Genomic DNA, 21693 nt, shown 5'->3' on the forward strand with positions numbered 1-21693 from the left:
TCTACTTGTCATTTCCAGAGCTATTATTTTCTGTATCTATGTATCTCTACAGATGTAGCCCCATTTCAACGAATATCCTTACAACCAAATTTCTGACAAGTATGACAAGAATGTTTCTAATAAATAGTTAATGCTTAAAATGCACTTCCGAGGTGCCTTGCCCTGCTCTGCATACCTTACAGATATTAATCAGGCGGCTCAACTCCAAACGGTCTTTGTCAAGGATCTGTTTACTTAAGGTAATTCCACCTGGATGGGATTCTCAGGAAGCAAAGTTCACACATGAGGATTTAAAACTGAGGCTCATTCACAAGCTTCAGGAGACGCCTTGGCCCCTGAAACTGAATGCAGAAGCAGCTGTGTGTGGAGTGTGTGTGCTCATGTGTACACAGATGTGGAACACTGGGACAAAGGCCCATAGCTTTTATCACCTTCTCCCAGACGTCTGAGGCTCAGAAAAAGATTTTCAACCACTACTGGCGACAATTCTTTGGAAAGCACTGTGATCATATTTAACCAGTATTTTAATGACATAAAAATTCTTGTTCTATTCAATACAAACATCCAAGGAGGTCAATAATAGTTATTCTGACTTTCAACCTATGATAATCAAAATTAAATGCAAGATTATATTTCCAGTAAGGCTGTTTAAAAAATAAATGCCAGCCATTAAAAGCCACAGAAAGTCACATTTCTAGAAGAGCTATTTTTACTCACCTTTATACAATGCATAGGAGATCGCATTGCTCACAATTTCGTCCCCTGCTTCTTCCATTTTAATAACTGTTAATAGGTGAGAACTTTCGACGATTTCTTTGAGCTGGCAAGATTTAAAGAGCAGGATTGTCAACCAACTGATTCCAGGCCCGAGGAGTATAAACTTCTCTCTCTTTTGGTGAGGAATGTCTTGTTGCATTTTTTTTAAAGACCACCTGTAGGAATGTTTCAGATGTCCTTCCCTCTTCTACAGTGCCCATACTCATAGCTTCTAACTTCTAAATTGAAATAGTGAGTCCTTGACCACGATGAGCATAAAGCACTGCTTCTATAAGGACACGTATATTAAAAAGAACCTATTAGAAAGCTCCCAGATAAAATGACTAGGGGTGAGTGTGAGTGTGTGTATGTGACACATGGTAGGTACTCAATCATTGAACGAGTAAATAAATCAGGAAAAGACAACAGAAAAACCACAGACATTGTCCTAGTGTGGTCCTAAGGGCTTAGACAATAGAAAGAAAAATTCAATGCGAATAAAAGCCAAGACAACGTGGTGATTAAATAGAGAGATGAGGGATTCTCTATATTTTCCTTTGTGATTTTATGTAATGTTTAATTTTAAGACATTTTGTAAGATTCACGAGCTGGGGAAGGGACTTCCCTGGCAGTCCAGTAGTGGGATGCAGGTTCGATCCCTGGTCAGGGGGGTAAGATCCCACATACCTTGCAGCCAAAAACAAAAGAAAACCTAAAAAACATAAAGCAGAAGCTATATTATAACAAATTCAATAAAAGACTTAAAAAAAAGAGCCTGGAGAGAGGCAGAGCCCCTCCTGATTCTACGGTTTCAGGCCAGCTTGGAGGGAGCTTGAAAGTGAAGAGCTCCCTCTAGAGGAGGAAGCGAGCCTGGCTGTGGTCCCACGGAGTTCAAGGTGGTGGCAGGTTTTCCCGGCAACATTTGGCCCTGAAGATCTGGAACTACAGAGTCTTGGCTGGGCAGAGAGGGAAGCCTCAGGTCAGGCTGGCTATACATGCATTCTTGCATATATTCAGAAAAGATGAAAACCCTGATTTGAAAAGATACACGCACTCCAATGTTGAGAGTGGCACTACTTAGAATAGTCAGGTCATAAGCAACCATCAGCAGACAAAAGGACAAAGAAGATGCGGTGAACACGCACGCACGCACGCACACACACACACACACACACACACACACACACACTGGAATATTAGTCATAAAAAAAGAATGAAATAATGCCATTTGCAGCAGCATGGATGGACCTAAGCGAAATAAGACAGAGGAAGACAAAGTACATATCACTTACATGTGGGATCTAAAAAGAATACAAATAAGCTTATTTAGAAAACAGAGACAGACTCACAGACGTAGAAAACAAACTCATGATTACCAAAGGGGGAAGGGGAGGGGACGGATAAATTAATAGTATGGGATTAGCTGATACATGCTGCTAAATATAAAACAAGGATTGTCCAAAGGATAAGGGTTTACTGTATAGCACAGGGAACTATATGCAATGTCTTTTTTTTTAACATATTTTTATTTATTTGGCTGTTCTTGGTCTTAGTGGTGGCATGTGGCATGTGGGATTTAGTTCCCTGACCAGGGATTGAACTCAGGCCCCCTGCATTGGGAGTACAGAGTCTTAGCCACTGGACCACCATTAATGTCTTATAATGGAAAAGAATCTGAAAATAATATATACATATTCTTTACGTAAAAATATGTGTGTATATGTATTCTTATTCTTATATATAGACACACTTATATATACGTACAGAAAAATATCTGTCTCTGTTCATCAACTATGCTAAAGCTTTTGACCATGTAAATCATGACAACTATGGAAAGCTGAGAGACGGGAATACAGACCATCTTACCTGTCTCCTGAGAAACCCATATGTGGGTCAAGAAGCAACCGTTAGAGCCCCGTATGGAACAACTGACTGGTTCAAGATCGAGAAAGGAGTAGGGCAGGGCTGTCTGCTGTCCCCCCGTTTGTTTAACCTATATGCTGAGCACATCACGAGAAATGCCGGGCTGGGTGAGTTACAAGCCGGAATCAAGACAGGTGGGAAAACATCAACAACTTCAGATATAGCACTCCAACCGCAGCAATCAAAGAGGAACTAAAGAGCCTCCTGCTGAGGGTGAAGGAGGAGAGTGAAAGAGCCAGCTCAAGACTAAATATTAAAAAATCTAAGATCATGGCATCCGGCCCCATCACCACATGGCAAATAGAAGGGGAGAAGGTGGAAACAGTGACAGATTTCCTCTTCCTGGGCTCCAAAGTCACTGAGGACAGTGACTGCAACCGTGAAATCAGAAGACGATGGCTTCTTGGCGGGAAAGCGATGACAAACCTAGACAGGCAGAGACACTGCTCTGCTGACAAAGGTCCACAGAGTCAAGGCTATGGTCTTCCCAGTGGTCATGCATGGTTGTGAGAGCTGGACCACAAAGAAGGCAGAATATCGAAGAATTGATGCCTTCAAATCATGTTGCTGGAGCAGACCCTTGAGAGTCCCTTGGACAGCAAGGGGATCAAACCAGTCGATCTTAAGGGAGATCAACCCTGAATATTCCCTGGAAGGACTGATGCTGGAGCTGAAGCTCCAGTATTTTGGTCATCTGATGCAAAAAGGCCACTCACTGGAAAAGTACCCGATGCTAGGAAAGATGGAGCGCAGAAAGAAAAAGGGGGGTCAGAAGATGAGATGACTCGACAGCATCACTGATGAAATGAACATGAACTTGGGCAAACTCCAGAAGATGGTGAGGGACAGAGAGGCCTGGTGTGCCACAGTACATGGGGCTACAAAGAGTCAGACACAACTGGGCGACTGAACAACAATAAGTACATTAATTTATATATGCATATATATATTTGAATCACTTGGCTGTACGCCTGATAGAACACAGTATTATAACTTGAGTTCAATTTTTTAAAAAGGAAAAAATTCAAGGAGAGCCCTTGAATTTTGACTTTAGGAGGTGACCTTAAGGTTGCAGTTTCCTGGGAAAGGTGGTGTCCAAGGGCTTCATTCAAAAGGCGTCTGAGGGTGACGAAATAGATGAAAACTGCAGGAAAGCACAGACCACAGTGAGTTTGACAGAGAGGGAGAGGGGCTAACGGCAGGAAGGGAAGGGTCCTCTCACCACGCTGGCAGCCTTTGTTCATGCAAAGGAAAGGGGTCTGGCCAGAAATGACAGGTGAGGAGGGGTCCAGGTCCCAAGATTTGGGGGCCAGCTGGGGGTGGGCAGCACAGAAAGGCCAAGACAAGTTTTCCTTTGGAATGAAAAGGAAGAAGAAGATGAGCATGGATACAGAGCAAATGGATGGAACCCAGAGACTCTGCAGGGGCGCCCACTCATACTCCATCCCCCTAGGATCCTGACCCCCAACTGCAGCCCATGTGAGCTCAACTAAAACAGTCTCAGATCACACCTCACCCTGCCTCAAACTCCTCGGCGACTTCCTGACACACCTGAACAAGACCTAAAGCTCCAGACAGTGTTCACGGAGCTCCCTGGCCTGGCCCCTCCTAAATCCCACAGTCTCCACCCCAAAGCGTCCACCCTCACCGCCATCTTTCAGTCCCTTGGGGATCTGGCCTTATCTCCAGTCTCAGGAGCTGTGCCCCAAACAAGCCCAGCCCTCACCCTTTACCCTCACCCATCACTCAGATCTCAGCTCCCATGTCACCTCCTCTGAGAAGCCCTCCGCTGAAAGGCCCTTCCACACCAGGCCGGGCTCCCTTGGCTCAAGCCCAGTGTATCCACGCTACTAATTGTCTTCAAAACTCCCTTTTCTGCTAGTGAGAGAGTCATTTCCCAGGCAGGTTGATAAGAAGTCTAGGGGTCCCCAAGGAGAGAGGGGTCTGGAATTCTCAAGGAGGAAGAAAGGACAAACTTTTTTTTTTTCCTTCTCTACATTCATTAGGATTATATAACAATAATGTATTCTGCCTGAGGACAGTCTCTGGATTAAACCTTCTGGCTAATACTGTTATCTTAAAATGCAAATTATGGGAGTAGGTCTGGTCAAGTCTTTACAACCTCCAGACATTCTTTGGATTCACTGGAGAGTATATAACTTCACTGCTAACACTAACAAGCGGGCACTCTTTCTGCCCCCTTCTGATGCCTATGTCAGAAGCTTTCTCTATCTCCTTTATACTTTAATAAAACTTTATTACACAAAAGCTCTGAGCGATCAAGCCTCGTCTCTGGCCCCGGATTCAATTCTTCTCCTCCGGGGGCCAAGAATCCCAGCATCGTGATTCAACAACAAACTTTCAGTAGGAAATTAAACACTGCCCTGTACTGTGATCACTCCACAGAATTGTTTTAATTTCCATTTTCTTTCTGAAGACAAGAAGTCTCTGTTCTGTACTCTCTGAAATGTCTGTTGCAGGTTCAGGCATCAGTACGTGCTCAATAAATTACTACTGAATAAATGCAAGTGTTGGAAATGAATGATACCGGGTTGGCTGGCAGGCTGGGAGACGCTGAAGGGTCAAGCTCTTGAGAAGGTGGGAGTAGGCAGAGTGGGGAACTATGAGAGCCCTGGTGGGGAGGAGGGCCTGGGCCCAGTGGGCAAGCATATGGGGTCTCTGGAGGAGGCTGAGAGACTGACGCCAGGCTTAGGGGCTGCTTGTCCACATGGCCAGTGAGGCCACCCACAATTACCCCAAGAGCTTGCTCGACGAATGTCTGACTGAATATACACATTCATCCATTAATAATTCCACTCTTGAGCTTTGTCTTTTGGGAAAGCTCTGCCAACTGCCAGACCCCATATAAGTGCATAATTAAAATGCCAGGCTAATTTTTATTATTGATGTATGTCTTCTGATTGACATGATTATAATTATGGTAAATCATTAGCATATACATATGAATTAGATATGCACCCCAGAAAGGGCAATATAATCATAGAAAGTGAAATGTGTCTGACATTTAGCCTGCTTCACGTGACTTTCCTGTAGCAGTTTTCTTGAAGCAGAAAATCAAAACCCTTCATAAAGGGACTTCCCTGGTGGTCCAGCAGTTAAGACTTCACCTTCCAACGTAGTGAAAGTGAAGTCACTCAATCGTGTCTGACTCTTTGCGACCCCATGGATTGTAGCCGACCAGGCTCCTCTGTCCATGGGATTATCCAGGCAATAGTCCTGGAGTGGATAGCCATTTCCTTCTCCAGGGGATCTTCCCAAGCCAGGGATCGAACCCAGGTCTCCCACATTGTAGACAGACGCTTTACTGTCTGAACCACCAGGGAAGTCTCCAATGTAAGGGGAGCCAATTCAATCCCTGGTTGGGTAGCTAAGATCCCACATGCCTCACAGCCAAAAAAAAAAAAAAACAAAACAGAAAACAGAAACAGTATTATAACAAATTCAATAAAGACTTTTTAAAATAGGGCCCACATCAAAAAAAAAAATTTTTTTTTAATGTCCTTTATAAAGGGTATGGGGATCCATACGGGGGCATGGCCCTTTGGACATGACCTTGTCTGGACTCTACAAGCAATGTACATATAGAATAAGAGGAAAGTCACTGGAACGGACCCAGGGCCATCTTTGACGGGTGAGTTAAGAGTTGTCTATTCCTTTTCTGAGAGCATCCTTGAACTGACCGCTGGATTCCTTCCATCCATCCCAGGAAACTACCTTGACGACACTGCTCAACACACAAAGCCTTAGGTTTCTATCTGTGCTTTGGGGTTGCTCCCTTGATATGTTTGGAATGACTCCAGCAGTTTAGGTCTGAATATATGGGGAACCGGAAATAACCACTGCGGGTTATACATATTTCTCTCACCTACATATTTTCACCCGGAGGACACTCTATTCAAATCGGGCCCCTGGGTATTCAGCGTGTTTGTGTGTATGCATGTTCAGCCACGTCCAACTCTTTGCGACCCCATGGACTGTAGCCCGCCAGGCTCCTCTGTCCAAGGGATTCTCCGGGCAAGAATACTGGAGTGGGCTGCCGTTTCCTTCTCCACAGTATCTTCCCAACGCAGGGATCGAATACATGTGTCCTGTCTCCTCCACTGGCAGGCGGATTCTTCACCGCTACCTCGATTGGCTCAGGGCTGGGGACTGACACAGCCAATGGACCACTTTGGCCATGCCCAGCCAGCCCCTTCCCACTCCTTCATTGGGATCTGCTCCTTGCAGGGGGCTAGTGCTCTGGTGTCAGCTGTCACCACGTGTCGCCTGACAGCAGCTGGCAATCCTCCAGGGCTGCCTCTGTCTGGGTGGGTTCCTCTGTCTCATTCTGGGGCTCAGCATGAGGAGGGCTGCACCCCTAAGCCACATCTTTCAACTTGGCCTTCATCATCAATGATGCTGGTATCACTCTATTCACCTCAACTGGACTTGAACAAGATACAAGCAAATCCCAGCAAGAGCTTTCACAGAAAACCACTAGCTTTGCCCTTTTTAGCAAAATCCGCAAAACGTGGCACCTCAAGTAGGAACATCACATAAGCGTCTGTTGGACAGGGCATCATTCAGCACCAACAGAGACTCGGGCGTAGGAAGAAGATGCAGCTGCATCTTCTGAGTCTTAGTAGTGAAGCTTAATCCAGAAAGAACTTGTGTCCTGATCACTTTGATCCTGCCGTACCTTCCCTGGATCATCACCTAACTTCCCAGTCATGTGAAATTAAGTAAAGCCAAGAGGGTCTCATTGTTCTTTAATACAGAATACCCGGTAGCCTAGACGATGGGCTTGATTTTTCTCATTATTTACAAGAATTTGATTTGTTCATGCTTGCTTTAAATAATGACAAAGACCAATACACACTGTTCCATACAAAATAAACAAAGATTTACTGTTTAGGACAGGGAACTACATTCAGTATCTTGTAATAATCTATAATGAAAAATAATCTGCAAAAGAATGTTACATATATATATATATATGCCTGCCAGTGCAAGAGACATTAGAGACACAAGTTTGATCCCTGGGTCAGGTAGATCCCCTGGGGGAGGGCATGGAAACCCACTCCAGTATTCTTGCCTGGAGAATCCCATGGATAGAAGAGCCTGGCAGGCTATGCTCCATAGGGTCACCAAGAGGACATGACTAAAGCGACTTAGCATGCATGCACACACATATACTTGTGTGTGTGTATATGTGTGTGTATATATATATATATATATATATATATATATATATATATATATATGGGCTTCCCCTGTGTCTCAGTGGTAAAGAATCTGCCTGCCAATGTAGGAGATGAGGGTTTGATCCGTGGGTTGAGAAGATCCCCTGGAAAAGAGAATGGCAACCCACTCCAGTATTCTTGCTTGGAAAATCCCATGGACAGAGGAGCCTGGTGGGCTACAGTCCATGAGGTCACAAAAGAGTCAGACATGACTGAGCAAATGGGCACAGCATATATATATATATATATGTGTGTGTGTGTGTGTGTGTGTGTGTGTGTATGAATCACTTTGCTGTATACCTGAAATGAACACAACATTGCAAATCAACTGTGCTTCAATAAAAGAAAAAACACGATGACAAACGCTACCATGAGCAGGATTGTCTTCACTACTCCAAGATTTCAGTTTGCCAAATTTGACACTTTGAGGTTCTTCCACAATGAAATGCTGCTGACATACCAAGTTAATTAAAGAACTTATAAAAATTATTTATACTAAATTCAACCTTTCACTCTAATGATGAAATGGGTTCCATGATTAAAATAACTCTTGCTGTCTACATCCTGTTATTTCCTTTATGGAAAACTTCCCAAGCGGCAGCCCACACTCCTAACAATACCCAAACATCGAAGGCCATTTTCAAATGAGCTGATGGGAACGTCCCCACTCCTATCAATGTAAACTCTTATCACAAACTGAACAGTCAACAAGATGAAAGTCATTTCAAGTCAACACCAATCATGATTCAGAGAGAAAAGTGAGAAAGCACAGGACTATGTGAAATACTTTACAGGCTTAGCAATAAGAAGCCGGAGATATTTCAATCAGCATACATTTCTCACATGATCCAATAGGAAAGATGAGAGATTGTGAATGAATCACAGGCCAGTTAACTTAGAAAGGCAATCTTTCTGTAGTAACAGCTTCTCCACTAGATACAGATTCAATTTAGAATCTGCATTTCTAAAACATCATCACAGGGATTTCACCCCCCACCCCCCACCCCCTCACCCCCAACTGCTGATAGGAGACACAGAAGCTCAACGCTTATTGGCAGGGTATGAAAGAAGAAGTATCAGCTTTGAAAACAGCCGGACTGGAATTTAAGCCCCATCTGCTAACCTAGATAGCATATTGAAAAGCAGAGACATTACTTTGCCAACAAAGGTTCGTCTAGTCAAGGCTATGGTTTTTCCTGTGGTCATGTATAGATGTGAGAGTTGGACTGTGAAGAAGGCTGAGCGCCGGAGAACTGATGCTTTTGAACTGTGGTGTTGGAGAAGACTCTTGAGAGTCCTTTGGACTGCAAGGAGATCCAACCAGTCCATTCTAAAGGAGATCAGCCCTGGGTGTTCTTTGGAAGGACTGATGCTAAAGCTGAAACTCCAGTACTTTGGATACCTCATGCGAAGAGTTGACTCACTGGAAAAGACTCTGATGCTGGGAGGGATTGGGGGCAGGAGGAGAAGGGGACGGCAGAGGATGAGATGGGTGGATGGCATCACTGACTCGATGGACGTGAGTCTGAGTGAACTCCAGGGGCTGGTGATGGACAGGGAGGCCTGGCGTGCTGCGATTCATGGGGTCGCAGAGTCGCACACGACTGAGCGACTGAACTGAACTGAACTGCTACACCTTATGAGGTATGGAGACTAGGCAAGTCATTTAATGTATGTGAGCTTCAGTTTCCAAGAAAAAAACCTGTTTGGGCTGGAGTGCAGTTTCCAAGTCCCTGAGAAAGTATAAACAGCCAGAGCTGCTAGTAGAGGCTGGCAGTGGAGGCGCTCGCCCCCTCCCTTCCCGTGAACTTGCCCCCCTGCAACTCACCCATCTGATCCAACTCTCGGTCTCCTCCTCAGGCAGCCGGGACACGGTGCGCGGCAGGAAGCGCACCAGCTTCTCCTTGACGATGGATGACGTCAGGACGTCCTCCACCTCCACCAGGCTCGCGATCACATCGGCGATCTGCCCCGAGCCTTCCACCACCACGCAGGGGATTTTACTTTTGACAGAGGTATTGATGGCCTGCAAGAAGGGAAGTAAGAGTGGACCAGAGGATCAACAGAACCCGGCCCGGGACCGAGGCTCTAATCAAGCTGCTGAACAAATCAGATGGACACATCTCTGCACTGTATCCTTCTGCGGGGGCAGGGGAGGTTCATTTTCAATCAGCACCCGCTTTGAGAATCAGAAATGTAAGCCAGTTGTCTTACATCCTGTGGTAGTATCAAATTCCATAGTAAGGACATGTGCAGCTGGCAAGTTTTCCATAAATACGTGCTTCAAAATGTCCCTCTATATAAAACTGATCACTCCAAATATTGACGTCATAGATTTAAATGACAACTCTTAAGATGGTCCTCAACATTGTCATCGATGGCTTATCTGACAGATGTGAATAACATGCATAGTTTTAAGGCATGAAAATACCTTCCCAGAAGCTGGCACACTTTTTTGACACACATATTTCCCTCCTCAAATAATTGTCTTTTCTCCTTTTATGAAAAGAAAAGAAAAATATATTTGTTTTCTGGATAAACATGTACCACAGTTTTATTTCCTTGATAAAAACCACAGAGACCAGCATAGGGGAATCAGGTCTTCAGAATTTTAACCACTTGACAACAAGACAAAGTGATGTACATGTGAGCACAGCCCCTTCCTTTAGCCAGGAGTGCTGCCTCCCTTACAGAAGACATTGCCCATAGAGTGTGGAGCCTTCATCAGATCAGGCTGGGATCCATCTTCACCTCCCTACCTGTGCCAAAGGTGGGTGTCAGGGCCGTGCTGGGGTGGGAGTGAGGGTGATAGGAGAGTGAGCTGAAGGATGAAGAGCTCAGTGGGCACTTTCTCCTCCCTCTCTCCTCTCTCCTGTAGCATCTGTGGGTTGTGAATTGCCTAAACAGACTTTGAGGGAAATGCTGCAGAAATGCGATACTCTAGACTGGCAGCACCTCGCTGGAAACCTTAATTCCAAATCTAAAATCTGAGTGATAATAGAGGCAACCATCTTCAATTACTTTTTCTCCATCTCTCTTCCTCTTTAATGTGACTGCCTCTTCAAGCATTTCCATACTGACTATTTCACACTGAAAAAAATCTCTAATTTTTCTCTGAAAAGTCTTTCTCTGAAAAATCTTTATTTAATAATGTTTTCAACAGTACGTCTCCTAGAAGGTACATAATAAATGCCTGCTGATGAAGGAATAAATGAATGGATCATTGTTACAGAAAATAATAAACAAAGAGAAGCATTAGATTATGATTCTAACTAACTCTGCCAGGAATTTCATGTAATTCCAAGTGTGTGTGGTCACAGGGTGGCCATGGTTTTCCAACATACCTGTTGGTTACCATCCCTGAGTCTTGTGAGTTCAGGTCAAGCCCTTCTATTTGGCTGGTTGATGGCCAAAGCCAACAGTAAGTACATAGACTATTCGTGTTGCTACAAAGTCTCTTCCTAAATCTTCTCAGCTGAGGAGACAACATAAGTCTGTGAGGGCAACACTGTGTGATTGGAAAAATGCTACTTACTTGCTGTAGAAAAGAAAGCAATCAGATTAGGTTAGGTGAGCCCCCAAAGCCATGAAAGCCCCCAAAGCCATGAAAATACAAACCGGTTGAGCAAACTTGTTGGCCAATCTTTTAGAAAACCAAACCAAGACTCACCTTCAAAGTCTCTTTCCCACCTCCTTGGACAAAACACACAATGGGGATCTTGCCACCGTAGTTGGAATCTGTAAAATATAAAACATAAAATATATTTTGGGCTCATCAGAAATACTCACCCTCCTCAAGGGAACTTCTGCCCCTTGAGCCCAGGGTGGGGCTGCTGGCTGCAGACCTAACGAACCTGACCATCAGTTGATCACAATGGATCATCTCTGGGCTCCAAACCAGCAGTAGCGTGACAGGAGTCACACTGCATGATGTTTATTTAAAATGCTAACGTCTGTGAATGCTTGACTTTTGCTAATAAATATTGTGGACTGCAAGGAGATCCAACCAGTCCATCCTAAAGGAAATCAGTCCTGAATATTCATTAGCAGGACTGATGCTGAAGCTGTAGCTCCAGTACTTTGGCCACCTGATGCGAAGAGCCGACTCAACAGAAAAGACCCTGATGCTGGGGAAAGATTGAAGGCGGGAGGAAAAGGGGATGACAGGGGATGAGATGGCTGGATGGCATTACCGACTCAATAGACATGAATCTGAGTAAACTCTGGGAATTGGTGATAGACAGGGAGGCCTGGCATGCTACGGTTGCAAAGAGTCAGACACAACTGAGTAACTGAACTGAACTGACCTGAATATATATAGTCAGGTTCAAATTTATCCTGACAATAATTACACTTTCACTCATTTGCATAATCTATGCTTTCTCATGTGCATGAAAAATCTGTATAACTATGTGTTTTCTCCAGAGAGATGACTGCATATATAAATGTCTTTCTCCACAGACTTCCTATTGAGAAAAGAAAAGATTGAGATTATATCCAGCAAGTCTCTGTGATGGAGACTGTCACTAGATCATGTGGTAATCTGGTTCCACAACAGGACACATCTCAACACCAACATCTCAGCAGTAGGAAGACATTATTTATCACTTTCCATAGCAAATAAAGGCTTTCGCCCAATGGTTGCATTCTCCCCCTGAAACCAATGTTTTAGGCAATTTTGGTTGGTTCAGTGGTAAAGAGTAGGAGACACAAGTTCAATCCCTGGGTCAGGAAAATCACTTAGAGATGGAAATGGCAACTCACTCCAGTATTCTTGCCTGGAAAATTCCATGAGCAAGAGGAGACTGGCATTCTACAGTCTATGGGGTCACGAAAGAGTTGGATGGGACTTATCAACTAAACAACAATGGTATAGAGAAGCAGCCAATATTCAAAGAAGTAAATCACCTAACTGTTCAGCTAGTTGGTTGGTTTTTTATCACTTCTACTCTAGCAGATCCCATTGCTTCATCAGTGCAGTTTGCTACTGTGAATTTTACCAGGTCTTAAATGCTGTCAAGCAGAATGGAGAGCAGGTCTCTTTATTGCCAAGCCAGAGTGGGACAAGGCAGCATTCATCAATGTTCTAACACATTGGAGGGTACCTATCATAGGAGCAGAAGCATTTCTAGCATATTAAAGAAGAGATACAACGGCTCTTCTTTGGCAGTGGAGCATCTGATAGGATGGGTTTACCATGCTTCACTCAATAATTAGGAGCGATTGTTGATGCTGCTGCTGCTTCTGTTCATCTGTTTTTCTAACGTCCCATCTCGTAAACACTGACCTTGAATCGTGCGCTCAGAGATGTACTTCTCCAGCTGATTCCGGAGCTTTGCCTCCACTGTGGGGTGCCCATGGCAGCCGTTGTCCACAAGCAGCAGGTGGGTGTGGTTGTTGTCCAGGATGTACAGAGGGTCTCTCTTGAAGTCATCCATAATGTACTGAGCTGAAAAATATCCCTGAAAAGCACACGGCAACTTGTCTTTGAGACTTACTTGTTGGCCAAAATGCCTGATGACATCTTTATGGGTTCACGAAAGGCTGACTCTCTGGGTTCAACTATATTGAGGCCTCTTTCCAGATTTCCTAAAGGCAGAAGGGTCTTAAAAGTCTTATAGTTCAGGCCATCATTTTAAATATGAGGAAATGAAGGTTCAGAATAGTTGGATCACTTCCCTAATGTCACATAAATGTCCGGTGGCAGTGTAAGAATCAGATTCCCAATCCAGTTCTTGTTCCATCGCCCTGTGCTCTTTTGTATAAATTCACTGAAATGGATAGCATTTGGGAAAGTAAGTGTGTGCGTGTCCAGACACACATATTTGTGTGCATGTGGATATGGTAGAGGTGGATATTGATATACACATATTTGTCTAGAATCCATCATATGCTAAGACCTATGCCAGGGTCTAGGGATTAGAAAATGAATAAAATGGAGTCTTAGCTCTTGAGGAGCACATAGTTACAGGATTATGAAAAGAGGTAATTAAACATATACTTTGTCATAAGACTTAGTACCAGAGAATAAAAAACTAAAGAACTGACTCTAACAGGATTTGCTGGGGACAAATTTTCATGAACAAAACATATCTATCGGTAACTCCTTCACAGAACCCCTTTGATTATGTCATCCTTATTTTTAATTCCTAAGGTTCCAAAGGAAACTTGTAAGGCCAACTTCCTACGAGCTGATGGCATCCCAGACCCCCGTGCCAGGGTCACTCTCTGCTGTGACCCCGCAGACCTCCTCATATCCTGCCCGTACCTCCACATCACAATTCCTGATGAGGGTGTCCCTGTTGGAGACCATGCCCCAAGCGGCGATGCCAATGGCCACAATGTTCTCCTCTGAATTCCTGCTGATGGTATTATCTCTCACCACCTCCCCGATGAACTTCATCAGCCCATAGTGGGTGCCTCCAGTGAGAATCCACGCACCTGCCAACAAGAGAGGAGAACAGAGGCTCGGAATAAGTTTCTCATCCTGTACTCAATCCCTAAAGAAGCCCCACCTGTGAGCACCAGGACCCAGCGTCGCCAGCCACACTTCGGACTACGTTCAACCTACGACATGGACTTAGGAGAGAGAAGAGGATGTCCGAGTGTCTAAGAGATGCTGCTTAAAAAGGTAGAGATTCTAGACCCCACCCTAGACTCACATCATCAGACTCTCTGGGAGGCAGGGCCAAGGAATCTGTCCCTTTAATCACCTCTCGGGTAAATCTTTCCATGCCTAATAAGCGCCTGCCCTTAGCTGTTGAGCAAGTTAAGCAATGTCATCATGGAAAGTGGAACGCTCTGCTCCCACACCTCCCACCCCCATGGATCTGGAGTGATCTTCCTAGCAGGACCTGGTGCCTACCATTTAACTTTGAGCTTCCCTAGTGGCTCAGATGGTAATCTGCCTGCAATGTGGGAGACCTGGGTTCGATCCATGGGTCAGGAAAATTCCCAAGAGAAGAGAATGGCAACCGACTCCAGTATTCTTGCCTGGAGAATCCCATGGACAGAGGAGCCTGGTGGGCTACAGTCCATGGGATCTTCTAGCATGACCCTGGTGCCTACAATTTAACTTTAAAATTGCACAAGCTTGCACACTGGTGTTTGAAGGTTTCTATTTGATGATTTTTGCAAGGCCAAGAGTTTTTCACAGCTTTGTTTTCAAAACTGTAGTAAACAAAATACCTAAAAATATGATTTCACATAATAATGGAATCTAAAGTTGAAAATGTGTCTAGGCCAGTGTGCCACCCAGGCAGGAATCTAGCCTGAGGCTTGGCCACCAGTCTCCCGGAATTCTGAGGAGTCGAGAGGCAGCCCCCTCCCCCAACTGTTAGAAAATCCCTTTGTTCATTGTTGTCTCCATTCTCCAATTTTGTTACTGACTTCCCGACAGGGAGCTACTTTAGTCATCTCCCACATAAAAGTCCTTCCAATATTTTACGGTAAATGTGATGTAGTCCCTAGAACATTCAGATCCCATTCCTTTGGCCAGTTCTCACAAGATGTGAATTCCAGACCACCTGGCACCCAGTCACCTTCCTGCAGACAGATTTCAGTTGTCAATACCCCCGTTTCAAATGAGGCAATGGGAAACAAAGCAGCTCTCCACATGGCTGACCCAGAGTACAAGAAGACAATGAACCCCCAGCTCCAGCCATTCACTTCATCTAAGAAGAATCCTGGCCTGGGGACTTTTGTCTGCTTTGCTCCACTCTATTTATTCCCAGTACCTAAAACAATTTCTGACACATGGCAGGCATATAAGAAGTATTTGCTGAAGGAATGCATTATGCATGTTCAGATTTAGTGGTGAGGAAGTCAGCTGCTGGGTTTCATAACAAAGTATCTACTGTGGTCCCATCTGGTTGATCAGGAAATTAAGAATAAATATGGGGAGAAACCACCCTTTCTTCTTGATTTTAAGAAAAAGCATATTTAGAATAAGACATGCTACCTTAGTTCTGTCAACTAATATTCTTAATAAAAATGTTTTCAAGGGACTTCCCTGGTGGTCCAGGGGTTAAGTCTCCAAGTCCCCACTGCAGGGGGCAAGGGTTCAATCCCTGATCAGGCGGGGAACTAAGATCTGCATGCTATGCAGCATGGCCAATAAATAAATAAATGTAAAAATTGATGCCCCAAAAATCCATGATGAACAAAAAAAATTAAGTTTTTAAAATCTTAGCATTAGCTAAACTAATAAAATAAATATTAGACTTTGATAAACAGAATCAAATCTCAAGGAAATATTAGTCAAGGTCAAATGAAAGGAATTCTGTAAAAAAAAAAAAAAAAAGTTGCCTATAGTCTTCAAAAATGTCCTGAAAGGCCAAAAAGATTAAAGAACATTTCCAGGGGAGAGAAAGCTTTTCAGTTTTCTATGATATGAAAAGCTAAGTGGATTTGAATCCAGGTGGAGAAAAAAAAACAAAAAACTTTTTTTGCTCTGAAGAACATTGTTAGGATAATTAGCAAAATTAAAACAAGAATATTTTGTTAGACAACTGTATTGGTCAATGTGAACTTCCTCAGGTTTGAAAGTTATACCAGTTACATGAGAAAACAGGCTTGTTCTTCAGAGACATGTGTTAATGTGTGTGCTTAAGGACTAAAGCTCATGATACTTAAAATTTACTCTCAAAGGATTTTTTTTTTTTTGGCTATTGCACCCCACAGTTTGGGGATCTTAATGCCCTGACTAGAGGTTGAACCTGTGCCCTCTACAGTAGAAATTCAGAGTCCTAACCACTCTTACTCCTTGGAAGAAAAGTTACGACCAACCTAGATAGCATATTCAAAAGCAGAGACATTACTTTGCCGACTAAGGTCCGTCTAGTCAAGGCTATGGTTTTTCCTGTGGTCATGTATGGATGTGAGAGTTAGACTGTGAAGAAGGCTGAGTGCCGAAGAATTGATGCTTTTGAACTGTGGTGTTGGAGAAGACTCTTGAGAATCCCTTGGACTGCAAGGAGATCCAACCAGTCCATTCTGAAGGAGATCAGCCCTGGGATTTCTTTGGAAGGAATGATGCTAAAGCTGAAGCCTCAGTACTTTGGCCACCTCATGTGAAGAGTTGACTCATTGGAAAATACTTTGATGCTGGGAGGGATTGGGGGCAGGAGGAGAAGGGGACGACCGAGGATGAGATGGGTGGATGGCATCACTGACTCGATGGACGTGAGTCTGAGTGAACTCTGGGAGTTGGTGATGGACAGGGAGGCCTGGCGTGCTGCGATTCATGGGGTCGCAAAGAGTTGGATACGACTGAGCGACTGAACTGAACTGAACTGAACCACTGTATGAGATGGTTAGACAGCATCACCAAAGAGTCTGACACAACTGAGCAACTTAACAACAACAAAACTCGATTAACAAGAACCTGGGCAAACTCCGGGAGCTAACAGAGGACAGGGAAGCCTGGCATGCTGCAGTCCATGGGATTGCAAAGAGTCGGCTACGACTTAGCAACCAAACAATAACAACAATAACCACTGGACTACCAGGGAATCCCTCAAACGATTTTTAAAATCATAATACATGAATATCTAGAGAGAGGGAGAAGACAAACATGAGAAGTTTTTAACAATTGGTAAATTTAAGTGAAGACTGTAGATATTCACTGGATTATTCTTACAACTCTTCTGCAGGTTTAAAATTTATCATAACAAAAAATCAAAAAAGAAAAAATAAGCAAAATATTTCAAATAACAAAGCCAGGGTTCTGTGTTTTGATCCCCATCAGACACTCACCTGGTGCTCACAACCTGCCAGGCAGGGTCACTTTTTTCAAAGCATATTATTGGTCCCCAAATGAAACAGCAAACATTAAACTTTCTTTTTTGATTGGCCAGAATACTCTGAGTATTTTATGTAAAAACGACTAAATGAAAACGTTAGGTTAAGAGAAACATGTAATTACCCACATGCAATTTCCTGCGCTCTGATTAAGGAAATCCCCCCTCCCTCCCCCACCCCCACCCCCACCCCACCGCACCCCCCGGAGTTCCGGATCTCTTTCCTCATTTAAGGATCTTGTTTCTAATTAAGATTAGGATTAATCATACAGCTCTAGAGTATCTGCAGTCTTGCGCATGAATGGCAGAGGACAATTTCGTTCAGTCTCTAAAGACGCGGCGCAGCTTGGACGGACAAACCCGCGGGCGCCACGTCCCCGCCCGGGACGGTCCCCTCGGCCACCGTGGACCCCGCGCACCTTTCGACTGCGCGATGTAGATCAGGCGGCTGAAGATCTTGCGCATGCGCGGCTTCAGGGCGAAGTTTTTGGCGCCGCCAGTCACGGAAATGACCAGGTTGGGTGTTTTCAGGTGCCAGTGCTGGGTCAGCAGCTCGTACAGCGTCTCCGCGTCCGTGTCGCAGGACAGTCGGATATACTGTGGGGAAGGACAGAAGCATCAGGGTCCGCAGGTGCTCTCCTGATGGCGGGGGCGTGGCCCGGTCTACCTGTTCCTTTGGGACAGAGCGCACGGCCAGTGACGAAGGTCCCCTTGGGGCAGTGGAAGGGGATGTGGGTGCCCCTGCAGGGACACCCAAGCCAGCTGGAGAGCTGGAGACTTCATCCTAAAGGCGGTGTTCTAAGCAGAGGGATTTACATTTCAGGGAGCCCTCCGGCAGGAGTGCTAACTACAGACTGTGAGCCAAGACAGGTGGGGAGGCAAGACAGTGGTGGCCCATCCCGAGACAGAGGCCTTGGGAAGAGACAGAGTGGACAGAGGAGAATTTAAGGAAACTGTTAATAATGGCCAACCGAAAACGGGCACCTGCCATCTGCCTCTGAAAGGGAAAATATTAGTCGTGTCGTGTCCGACTCTTTGTGACCCCATGGACTATAGCCCGCCAGGCTCCTCTGTTCTTGGAATTCTCCAGGCCAGAATATTGGAGTGGGTTGCCATTCCCTTCTGCAGAGGATCTTCCCAACCCAGGGACTGAACCCAGGTCTCCTGCGTTGCAGGCAGACTCTTTACTCTCTGAGCCACCAGGGAAGCCCTAAAGGGTGGTATGGTCACACTAGGGAGGCCAGTAGGCGCCAGGGGGAGAGGAAGAAGAAAGGCTTCCCTGATCGGGAATCAAACCCCAGCTGCAGCAGTGAGTACAGGGTGGAGATCAAGAGTGAAACTCTCTGTGCTCTGGGGAAAACCCACAGAACAGGGCTTCAGACAGGTATTTTCAGCATATTATATGAGCCCAAATTCTTGCATCTTCTCATATCTACAAAAGCACTAAAATCGTTCATGGAGACACCTGCTTGTCATGACTAGCAGCAAGCGTCTACCAAAGTGGGAGCCTGACTGCACATACCCCCTTCACTAAAATCATATGTAACACTGACCTTGCCCTCCTACCTCTTTGGAGCAGCTCCTCAGAGCTATCTGAGATGCTGTCTCCTTGGCTATAGTCCTCATTTGCCCCCAATGAAACTTAACTCACAACTCTGACATTATCCTTTTTGTTTCCATTCGACACAATCCATTAAACAGCTTCGTAAAAGGCTGTGTGAGAGCCTGCAGTGTCGGTGTGCAAAGGAAAATGTCACCTTATTCAAGGCCAGGTGTACTCTCGAGAATGCCATATGCCACACTAAACCACAAATGCATTTGTCGGGCATTCTGTAGCAGGGAGGGTCAACGAGGATATCGCATGAGCCTGCGCTGTGCCTGGAGAGAGGACACTGGGTGGCAAGCCAGCCATCCTGGGGTCACGGGCCAATATTTCCAGAATGAGCCAAGCTCCACGACAACCATTGTCAAAGGCCACCTTGTTTGTCAAGAGCCAGCCTGTCCCTAACCAGCCAGCTCCCATCTCTATGTTAAGTAACATGCGTACCATATAGGACCAAAGACTTAATGCCAACCCTTCCGTTAGGAATTTTCTTTGTCCTGAGGCTATAAAAATTGGCTGCAAGCCCACCAAAGCATCAGCTCTCCCTTGAAAGCACCTCAGGATCGGCCTGCTGTTCCCGTAGCATCTCCCGCTCTATTCTCCCTTTGGCGGTCATCTCTCCCTGGTCTGGCAGAAGGTCAGCCTGCTGTCCTTGCAGCACCTCTCACTACCTCAGTCCTTTGTTCTCAGTGAATCCTCTCTTCTAAAATACTCTGTGTCTGGAAATGCTTTTCCAGCCCATGCCCACAGTCATAACATTTGGTGGCCCATATGGGAACTGAACCCGCCACCTTGGCGTTACCAACACCTTACAGATGGAACTCATTCTGTTCTTCCCTCGCTACTCACTACTGCCTTAACAATCACCTGAGAAGTGTTGCCAAAGCACGTAATCTAATCACAGCGCTTGATTTTTCACAAGATTTATCTTTTTCTGCAATCATGTTTGAGTTGACAACCCATCTCTTCTGCTTTCATACATACTATCAGGCAATTTGAAGTAACTCGAGATACTTCAGTAGCCTACCATGTTAGCACATGGATTAGCTAGTTCAAGTAGAAAACCATTGCTTACCTTCCCTTTCTTCCCCTGAGTCTCAAACTGAATATCTCCAAAAGCATCGGTGGGAAGTTCCTTTGTGTGTTTCTTGTAATTCCATTTCTCGTTTTGGTTGATCTGGGTGCCTTCTATGTGTTGGTTCTGGGCGTAGCCACACTTGCACACATGCTCCCTGAGCAGGAGGATATTGACAGGAAGGAACAGATTTCATTGAACCTACCTAAATGTTTCATCACATCTCTTAGACCACACACGATTAGCTTAAATCAACACAAAAAGAGATTTTAGTATCACATCTAATGTCCAGACTGTTCTCATCATCTCAGTTGTTTAAAAACTATCTTGATTTTTATCCCTGTGCCATGGAAGATTCAGGCAATACACTGCACTTGCATCTCCACTGAGAAAGAAGAAAGCAGGAATGCAGAGAGGCATGGGAATAAAAGACAGAGAAGACTCCTTGAGCCTTCACACGCTCTGGCCATAGCCCTAACTATTCTAGACTCCCAGCCACTTATCAGTTTCTGCAGGGCTCTTCCTTTTCTTTAGAGTAAATTTCTTCATTTAGGTTAAAATAACTCGGGTTCCTTGTAACTGAAAGTCTTAACTACTAATACTGTGTATGTGTGTGTGTGTAGGTATGTTCAGTCGCTCACTAACATCCGACTCTTGCAACCCTGTGGACTGGAGCCTGCCAGGGTCCTCGGTCCATGGGATTTCCCAGGCAACAATACTGGAGTGGGTTGCCATTGCCTGCTCCCCAAGAGCTTCCCGACCCAGGGATCAAACCCATGTCTCCTGCATTGCAGATGGATTCTTTACGACTGAGCCACCAGGGAAACCCAAATCTTAATTACTTTAGGGTATAGAAATTATCTGTATTGATGTCAAAACATTCGATATTTTCTAGAGTTATAAAAATTGAGCTAGAACCTAGAATCCAAAATCATTCCTCCACCAGTAACCTTGCCTCTTTTTTTGGAACAGGTGTCTCAGGCATCACTCGGTTTGGCCGAGAAAAATTTTAAAAAGTCAACTGGACTTGACTGCTGCTGCTTTAGTCTTTTCTCTGACTAGCCCTGGGGCACTTCCTGAGCTGAGGCTGCTCCTGGTGGTTTCAGGATCCTCCCCACTATTGTGGTCCAAGTTGGCTTCCTCCCCTCTCTCTTTAGCTGTTTCTGTCCCACTATCCTTTGGGGTCCTTCCACACCCACTCGAGTTCATTGCAGGATTGGGGAGGGAAGTCCCTGTCCCATCTGTCTTTGCTACAACTGAAGAGTGACTCTCGAACCCTTTTCCCTTTCAAGA

General features: G+C 44.9%; 1 protein-coding gene across 1 annotated transcript in view; it reads right to left on the minus strand.

Annotated features, from left to right (window-relative positions):
- TRPM8 (transient receptor potential cation channel subfamily M member 8) overlaps positions 1-21693 on the minus strand; it is an 85725-nt gene that overhangs the window by 55596 nt on the left and 8436 nt on the right. The window contains exons 3-9 of the mRNA XM_015091832.4: positions 20401-20557; positions 18142-18319; positions 14191-14363; positions 13210-13384; positions 11593-11660; positions 9751-9948; positions 718-820 (exon numbers count right to left, since the gene is read on the minus strand). Of these exons, the coding sequence (XP_014947318.4) occupies positions 718-820; positions 9751-9948; positions 11593-11660; positions 13210-13384; positions 14191-14363; positions 18142-18319; positions 20401-20557 (1052 nt within the window). The remainder of the gene's footprint in view (positions 1-717; positions 821-9750; positions 9949-11592; positions 11661-13209; positions 13385-14190; positions 14364-18141; positions 18320-20400; positions 20558-21693) is intronic.

This window comes from Ovis aries, chromosome 1, assembly GCF_016772045.2.
Source record: "Ovis aries strain OAR_USU_Benz2616 breed Rambouillet chromosome 1, ARS-UI_Ramb_v3.0, whole genome shotgun sequence".
Lineage (NCBI taxonomy): Eukaryota > Metazoa > Chordata > Mammalia > Artiodactyla > Bovidae > Ovis > Ovis aries.